This window comes from Helianthus annuus, chromosome 6 (assembly GCF_002127325.2).
Source record: "Helianthus annuus cultivar XRQ/B chromosome 6, HanXRQr2.0-SUNRISE, whole genome shotgun sequence".
NCBI lineage: Eukaryota > Viridiplantae > Streptophyta > Magnoliopsida > Asterales > Asteraceae > Helianthus > Helianthus annuus.
In genome coordinates this window covers 6,841,194-6,850,527 of record NC_035438.2, presented here as the reverse complement: position 1 = coordinate 6,850,527, position 9,334 = coordinate 6,841,194, and the positions used below count along the sequence as shown (strand labels likewise).

The following is a 9,334-nucleotide window of genomic DNA, read 5'->3' as shown; positions in this document are numbered from 1 at the left end:
CCCACATCCCAAACGGTCGGTAGTTATTTTTAAGGAAAAAAGAATAGTCACTATGTCATTGGATCATTACATTTAATCTATTCTTTCTAGTAATCATGAAAAGAAACAAATGGTCAAAGGCTTAGAGATCGTTTTCACACAAGGCCCCCCAGGGTGGTTATTAATTATTATTTTCTTAACTTTATTATTTAAAAAAATAAATATCAAAATATAGAAACACGTATGTAGCAAGTCGAAACATAGAAGGTTCATAAACATGTTACTATTGTTTAGTATTTTTTTAATATACAAAACTCATAAAACACACCATAAACCCTCTCTCTCCTCTTCTTTCTTTGGTTATAGTCTCCGTAAACAATACCCGATTCTGCTACCCGTGAGGGTGGCGGCAGCATACCTGTTAGGGTAGTGGTACATGGACAAGGATACCCGTGAACACCCCGTATCCCTTATAATTTTGGATGAAACTAATCAATTTTCCAATTTAAAGAACTTGATAAAAATGTTATATCAAAGTGGTTTCATTTTAGATTTATCACACTTGTATATTTTTCTAGAAACCCCTGTATAAATATATAGATTATAGTGTTGTACTAAAAATAATAAGATTAGTTTAACATGTCATAGTGACTACTATTAATATAAAAAGAGTGTTTGATGATTTTTGTCCCAAAACCTGATCTTGATCACTTACAAGTTACAGTACATTTTGTAACTTCTTTTAATCATTTACACGGCATCTTGATTACATTCAACATTTAATATAAAAGACCATTTTTAAATTATAGTCACCAACCAAATTCTTATTTGTTTATATCTTTATTGATTTGTGTCACCAACCAAATTCTTATTTGTTTATATCTTTATTGGTTTGTGTATTTATCTTTTATCAATTGATACGATTATTTATATAATTTTAAGAGATATTATTTATTGATAAAATGGAAAGAACAAACTTAAAACATGATACAAGGCCGCCATGTCCCTAGACTATACATGTCACTTTTTGATAATTTCAGTTATCTTTAACTAAATCAATTAATTAACCTTTTATTCTTTTTATAAAATATCTCTTTTTTCATACCTTTTATTCTTTTTATAAAATATCTCTTTTTTCATAAATAATAAAGTACTTAACCTTTTATTCTTTTTATAAAATTTTCCCTTTTTCATACCTTTTATTCTTTTTATAAAATATCTCTTTTTTCATAAATAATAAAGTACTTAATATCTCTTTTTTCATGTAACTTGCAAATGTGACTGTTTATGTAACTTGCAAATGTATACATACGTATAATAATGTATAATATAATATAATTATCTCTTTAGTTATTTTAATCCATAAATTATGAAACACATATTAGTTTCATATTTAATATACACTCTTTTGTCTGAGGTGTTTATGCATACATATCATCTATAAATAAATAAATAATTAACGAGCTTTGTGAAGTCATCGTGGGCCTCTAGCGACTGAGTGAATTGACGGGCCAACAATGATGATGAGGATGTTGAAAGACCACGTTATGCTAAATAAATTATTTTATATACGTATTATTTGTGTAAAAATTCGCCATATTTAGTTCTCTAAAGTCCAAAAAATGAACACTATATAAGAAATAAAATTGTAAATGTCATTGTCACTTGAAATATAAAATTGAAGATTAATAACAACAACCGACTAAAAATATTTCTTTTTAAAGACGTTGTTACGAGGCATCACTTCTTTTTCATGTTATCATATATATTTAAATTATATACACCACTTATATTTTAATTGTTTCTAAATTGTGTTTACCAGAAACTTTGTTTTTATGGTAAACGAATTATTTAATTAAGTTTTCTTTTATATTATAACGTGTTTCCATTAATTGTTGGTATATAAACAAATTCAAGCAATTAAATTTGGTTAATCTTTTTAACTATTAATCTTGTTAGTATATAAACAAATTCAAGCAATTAAATTGAGTTAACTGCCATTTTCGTCCCTGTGGTTTGGTCACTTTGGCCATTTCAGTCCATTTTTTAAAAATGCGCCATTTTCCTCCCCGACGTTCTGAAAAGGTGCCATTTCAGTCCAAGAATCATAACCCAGTTAAGTCGGCTTGTAAATAAGGACTGATTGTGTAAATTTGTAACATAAAGGACCATTTAAGTAAAATGTATAAATATTAATATAATTAAAAAATATATAATATAAAAACACCACCACCACTAGCCCTGCCACCACCACCACTCCGCTGCCACCACCACCGCCACCACCACCACCGCCACCACCGCCACCACCGCCACCACAGCCACTGCCACCACTCTCTCTCTACTCTCTCTCTCTATGCTCTGCAATCACCACCACCATCACCTTTACCTCTCTACTCCGGTGACCGGAGTAAATCCGGCCATCTTTCCGACACCCCACACCCCCACGAACCAAACTAACCACACACCCCTTCACAACTCACAGATCAGACGAGAGAGGGAGAAAGTCGGAGAGAGAGAGAGAGAGAGAGATAACGACGAGAGAGAGAGAGAGAGAGAGAGAGAGAGAGAGAAGGAGGCGGGAGAGAGAACCGGCGACGGTGGGGGTGCCGTTTTTCCGGTGAGTTGCAGGTGGCGGCAGTGGTGATGAAGGTCTGATGATGATGATGAAGATCGCGATGATGATGAAGGTCGATGATGATCGATGATGATGATAACAGATGATGACGATGATGATGTTGATGGTGGTGGCAGTGGCTGTGGTGGCGGTGGTGGCGGTGGCGGCAGTGGCTGTGGTGGCGGTGGCGGTGGTGGCTGTGGTGGCGGTGGTGGTGGTGGCGGTGGTGGTGGCGGTGGCAGCGGAGTGGTGGTGGTGTTTTTATATTATATATTTTATAATTATATTAATATTTATACATTTTACTTAAATGGTCCTTTATGTTACAAATTTACACAATCAGTCCTTATTTACAAACCGACTTAACTGGGTTATGATTTTTGGACTGAAATGGCACCTTTCCAGAACGTCGGGGAGGAAAATGGCGCATTTTTGAAAAATGGACTGAAATGGCCAAAGTGACCAAACCACAGGGACGAAAATGGCAGTTAACTCAATTAAATTTGATTAATCTTTTTAACTATTAATCCTATGGATCCTATAGAGTCGATGATCAATTTCTCATATTAAAAAGCGATCAACATTTAAATACTTAAGCTTTTTTATTAATTCGTCTGACCCGGATACATAATCATAACATTTACAGGACCGTGTCTTATTCTTCTTTCATCTATCTACTTCTTCTCTTTCTGTCTCCCTTCGTTGCGATAGTCCTTTGTCATCGCCTTCTAATCGAATAAATTACAACATTTTTACGTATCATAGTTATTATTTAAAACATTTCCATACTTTAGTTTAAGTATATAAAGAAGTTATTATTTAAAACAAGCTTGAGGAAGTAAAAAAATAGGAAAAATACGAATAGACAAGATTATCTTCATAGTACCAAAACGTGATAAAGACATAAAGTAATAAAATTTTAACTCAAAAAATGAAAAAAGAAGAATCTTTAATGGTAAAAAGGAAATTATATTACAAATGTCACAATCAAAACTTCAACTTGAAATAGATTGTCTTAAATAATATCCAATGCTTAACGAAATCTTATAAAATTTCACTTTTTTTATTCTAATTTCTAACCCTCATTAGATCCTTTGAATTTGAACTCGATTTTCAACTTCAAAGCTAAGCATTTAAATATTTGTACCAATAGTTAACCTTTTTTCTATTTATATTCACTTCCTAAAACCCAGTCTCTGTATCTTGATTTAGCAAATTATCATAGCTTCTCTCTAAGAAAGTTCCAATCTTTTCATCTGGGGTTTGATTAATTTGACTTAATTTTGGTGGGTTTTGAAGATAAAGTCATAAAGATTTGTTTTGAACATTTTGGGGGTTTCTTGAATTTTTTCTTGTGCTGCAATGGAGGAGAAATATGAGCCATTGAAAGAGCTTGGTGCTGGTAATTTTGGAGTTGCAAGATTGGTTAGAGATAAGAAGACTAAAGAACTGTTTGCTGTCAAATACATTGAAAGAGGGAAAAAGGTATAAACTTTATTTTCTGTAAGCTAATTTGATGGAAAGATTTAAACTTTTCTGGTTTTTTGATGTTTTTGTTGGAATTGGTTGATGGGTTTTGGTTGAATTTGTGTTTCAAGGTTTTGATTATGTCACAAACCCAATTTTTGATTTTTTTTAATTTTTATTTATTTATTTTTGTGCTGAAAACAATGATCAAGAACATTTATTTTTATTGATTTTGATTTGTGACTTTTGTATGATTTGCATTGTTGAGTTGACCTTTTTGTGTAACTTGTAGGCTCTGATTTTGGTATTGCCTGATAAAAGTATCAGTGAAGTTTGATAAAAATAGAAACTTTTAGGGTTTGACAATTCTTTAGTCAACCAAATTTCTTCTTTGAGCCAACTTTATGGGTTCTTAAGAAGCTAAGAATAATACATATGTGAATTTATATATAAAGAACAATGCATAATTGAATCTATACATGATATATTGTCATGTATCATACTATTTAAGTAATTATTAATTTATTATTGGGAAGACGTTTGATACACGAGCAAAAGTAGATACACGTTAGATGAATTGTCTCTGACGTGCATATATAGGGAATCCGTTATCTATGTCGAAAGATTAATTTTAAATATCACAAGGAGGTTGCTAAGCGGCTTATTTCTTTTTCTTGTTTCAGATTGACGAAAATGTTCAAAGGGAAATCATTAATCACAGATCTTTAAGGCATCCAAACATAGTGAGGTTCAAGGAGGTACGTTTGAGCTTTTAACTTTTAAGGCTTCGACTTTTTACGGCATTTAAAACTAAAACTAATAACATGAAGGTCAAGTTTCTAAATATCCACATATTAGATAAAAGACTTCTTGTCGTATTTCACGATTTTTTTTTTTTAATCATTTTGAGATGTGAAATCATTATTCACGAATTTGACTTTAAAATTCCGATTTTGCAGGTCTTGTTAACTAAGACACAATTGGCTATAGTCATGGAGTATGCAGCTGGCGGTGAACTCTTTACTAAAATCACCAGTGCTGGCCGATTCAGCGAAGATGAGGTACACCAAAAATACTTTAAACTTATTATCTTCGGTTTATTTCGAATTCATCGAACTTAACTGTAGGAGATCTTGCTTTCTACTACAGGCTCGATTCTTCTTTCAACAACTTATATCTGGAGTCAGCTACTGCCATTCCATGGTAAAGAAAAAACACGATACCTTTAGAACAATCTGAATTACGAAAACCGTCAATTAAAACGGTACATTCTGATTCTTACATCATGCTTTTTTTTTTTTTTTTTTTTTTTTCAGGAAATTTGTCATAGAGATCTGAAACTAGAGAACACTCTTCTAGACGGGAGTCCATCCCCGCGTCTCAAAATATGTGATTTTGGTTATTCAAAGGTTTAGTAATACTCAAAATGTCGTCTTTCGAAGAAAAGTTTGCATCTTGTTATACTAACGATGTTTTTGGAATTGGTTCCTTGTTTCGTTGATGTTTTTTTGTGCAGTCTGGTTTATTGCACTCTCAACCGAAATCTACGGTTGGCACACCGGCTTACATTGCCCCCGAGGTTCTGTCCCGAAAGGAATATGATGGAAAGGTATTTTTGCTTTAAGTAGTTAGATATGATTATAGTTTAACAATGAGTAAAATGCCATTTCGTCCCTAGGGTTTGGCCAGTTTTGCGACTTTCGTCCAAAGGTTTGTTTTTTCGCATTTGGATCCAAAAGGTTTGAAATCTTGCCATTTCATCCGGCTCATTAACTCCATCTATTTTTCTCCGTTAGGTCAGGGATATTTCCGTCTTTTTTGTTAACTTAAAGGGCAATTTGGTCTTTTTCACTTTATGTACAAGCATTTAGCATAATGTACATTTAAAATACCGAATTGCCCTTTAGGTTAACAAAAGAGACGAAAATACCCCTGACTTAAAGGAGAAAATGGATGGAGTTAAGTTAACGAGCCGGATGAAAATGTCAAGATTTTAAACCTTTTGGATCCATATACGAAAAAAAAACTTAGGACGAAAGTCGCAAAACTGGTCAAACCTCAAGGACGAAAAACGCATTTTACTCTTTAACAATAATAATTTTATTTTTGTAATAAATTTTAAAATCTTGTTTGTGTTAGATTGCAGATGTTTGGTCATGTGGGGTGACTCTGTATGTTATGTTGGTTGGAGCCTACCCTTTTGAGGATCCTGAAGATCCTCGAAATTTCCGTAAAACAATTGGGGTGAGATCTCTTTGACTTCCGGGTCAATTCCAGTATTCCGAATTTCAAAATTGAAACGCGACTAATGGGATATTCGACAAATAACTCCTGTTTGTTTTCTGTTTCGGGTTTAAGCTGCTCGTTACAATTTTCCAAAAAATCCAAATGTTTTAACTAGAAGAGTAAACTGCCATTTTGGTCCCTGTGGTTTGGTCACTTTTGCCACTTTAGTCCAAAACTCAAACTTTTTGCATCTGGGTCCCTGTGGTTTCAGTTTTATTGCCATTTTGGTCCAAAAATGAAATCAGATCATATTTGTCTTATAAAATCCTGCAATTTTGTCACTTTCCTCAGGGGAAATTAGGTCATATTTGTCTTATAAAATATGGTATTTATTTATAAAAGAGAAATGATCATTTTGCCCCTGCAGAAAATGACAAAATAGCAGGATTTTATAAGGCAAATATGACCTGATTTCATTTTTGGACCAAAATGGCAATAAAACTGAAACCACAGGGACCCAGATGCAAAAAGTTTGAGTTTTGGATTAAAGTGGCAAAAGTGACCAAACCACAGGTACCAAAATGGCAGTTTACTCTAACTAGAATTTGAAGTTTGGAGATTCTCACCTTTGACCTCTAAAGTCAAACTAGGAATTGTGACCTTAATATGGTTATATTGTCGTTTTGGCAGAGAATCGTGAGCGTTCAATACTCGATACCGGATTACGTGCGTGTTTCTGCTGATTGTAGGCACCTTCTGTCGCATATCTTTGTTGCAAACCCCTCCAAGGTGCTTCATCTATCCACAATATATGGTTTTGATAATATAAATACCATAAATATATCATAATGATGTTTTTGAACTGTTGTTAAAGAGAATCACAATAGCGGAAATCAAGAAACATCCATGGTTTCTAAAGAACATGCCAAAGGAGTTGGTCGAAGGCGAGAAAACAAACTACGAGAACGCAAATTGTGACCAATCACTGCAAAGTGTTGAGGAAGTTAACCGAATCATACAAGAGGCAAAGGTTCCTGGGGAAGGTGGGTCCGCCACCGCCACTGATGGGAAGCTGACGGATATTGGCGGATCGGTAGATCCTGACGACGAGGAGTTCGATGAGAATGAGATTGATGAGAGTGGGGACTATTCAGGCCAGATATGATGATCTTGTTGTTGACCAAATGTGTTTTGAAATGTACCAAGTTTGTGTAGTTTTGTAAGTGTTTGCAGTCTTGGACATTCATATGATCATGTGTAATAAGGGCAAATAAGTTGACTTTAAAGTCTTGATTTATGAGGTTTGTGTCTTGGAAGAAAGTATGTGAGTATTTTTATTATTCAAGTCATAGGTAATCGGTTTTGTTCCCTAGGGACATGGTGTGATGGTTAGGTGCTTCCTTTCTTTACGAGGTGGAGGGTTTAAAACCTATAAATTGTAAGTTTATGAGTACCTTACAAACCGTCACACCATCACTTACAAACCAACTAATCATAAAAAAGCGACCTCATTCCATCCAATTCTATCACACCATCACTAAATCATTTCAACCGCTCATCACAACCATCTCTAAATCATTCCCCACATGTCACAAAAAACCAACCAATCACAACAATGCACCTCCTTCCCCACAACAACCATGTCCGTAATCACCATCACGCCCATGGGTATCACAATTGTGATCACAAACTTGCAGCGGTGTGATCACGGTGATCACAGTGCCCATCACGGTGCACCCTGAGCCCCCTAAGAGTAGATAACACTTGAATGATTGCACCCTCTATATGATGTCTCATGATAGCCACTAATACGTCATTTTAATACACTAATGCTCACTCAATGCATCATTTTAATACACTAAGGGTGGAGAGGACATCTTACTCAAATACCTCAAATACTCACACCCACTATCATGTTGCTATCATCGTCCACCACTAACGGTTTCCATCACCCACCGATCAACCATCAAATCACCCCTAACACAAACACATGTAAATCCAAATTCAACTTAAACCTGAACTAGGATGATTAAGCGACCAAACATCAACTCGGACTCAAGCTCATAACAGTATGAGTTGAGCTAGGTCGACTACTAAGTTTAACGAGTATTCATACCGTGGCAACAAAGACTCGGTGAGTTAACTCATTTTTCAAATGTACATTGGGGGGAGGGGGTGCGGTGGTGTACTCTCTTACCCGGCCTTACTCGAAGTACTCAGGGTGCCCGCGTCAGTGGCGATTGTAGCCCAAAAATTTAGGGGTATCCCAATTTTTTTTTTTTGGATTAGGGGTATCCTTTGTATAAAAAAAATTTGCACTACGTAGTCCATCCCCACCACCCTAAAGGAAGCATACGCATTGCACATGTGACACCTTTGTGCATTGTACTTGTGTTTTATCGGAACCTAACTAAAATCCTATTCTAAAGTTTTCCACAAATCCAAGGACCGTGAAAGAAAATAGATTCGAAAACTGAAGAAATTTACCAAAAAGCCTACCACGTGTTTAAGAACAGGTTATAAATAAACACATGCTATTAAGAGTTAACTGCCGTTTTCGTCCCTGTGTTTTGTTCATTTTGTCATTTTAGAAGAATTTTAAAAAATGCACCAGATTTCTCCTTGACATACTGGAAACGTGCCACTTCAGTCCAAAAATTAAAACTCAGTTAGGCAGACAAGTTAAATGAAGGGTATTATTGTCAATTCATATATCTTTTATTTTCACCTTATTTTATGAATTGACAATAATACCCTTCACTTAACATGTTTGGCTTAACTGAGTTTTAATTTTTGGACTGAAGTGGCATGTTTCTAGTATGTCAGGGAGGAAACTGGTGCATTTTTTAAAAATTAGTATGAAACGACAAAAGTGAACAAACCACAGGGACGAAAATGACAGTTAACTCTGCTATTAATGACCACAACATCAAAATAAAAAGTGTTGTACACATAGCAAATAAATGATGCCTATGTGGCTTTTATTCAATTATTCGGTATTTGTTACTTTTACGTAATCTATATTATTTAATTAGATGTGATAGATTT

The 9,334-nt window shown here is 34.6% G+C and overlaps 1 protein-coding gene across 1 annotated transcript; it reads left to right on the top strand.

Annotated features, from left to right (window-relative positions):
- Nucleotides 1-3,629: 3,629 nt before the first annotated feature.
- On the top strand, nucleotides 3,630-7,606 carry LOC110872341 (serine/threonine-protein kinase SAPK3). The gene is made up of 9 exons (XM_022121125.2): nucleotides 3,630-4,078; nucleotides 4,744-4,818; nucleotides 5,020-5,121; nucleotides 5,210-5,263; nucleotides 5,377-5,469; nucleotides 5,577-5,669; nucleotides 6,200-6,304; nucleotides 6,977-7,075; nucleotides 7,161-7,606. The coding sequence occupies exons 1-9, from the start codon at nucleotides 3,956-3,958 to the stop codon at nucleotides 7,449-7,451; spliced, it is 1,035 nt and encodes a 344-aa protein (XP_021976817.1). The 5' UTR covers nucleotides 3,630-3,955; the 3' UTR covers nucleotides 7,452-7,606.
- The last annotated feature ends 1,728 nt before the right edge of the window (nucleotides 7,607-9,334 follow it).

Bases quoted from the DNA above. Each gene is read 5' to 3' on its own strand.
- LOC110872341 (XM_022121125.2), top strand. From the start codon at position 3,956: ATGGAGGAGAAATATGAGCCATTGAAAGAGCTTGGTGCTGGTAATTTT. The intron at 4,079-4,743 runs GTATAAACTTTA...TTCTTGTTTCAG, and splicing joins ACATTGAAAGAGGGAAAAAG to ATTGACGAAAATGTTCAAAG. The intron at 6,305-6,976 runs GTGAGATCTCTT...TCGTTTTGGCAG, and splicing joins ATTTCCGTAAAACAATTGGG to AGAATCGTGAGCGTTCAATA.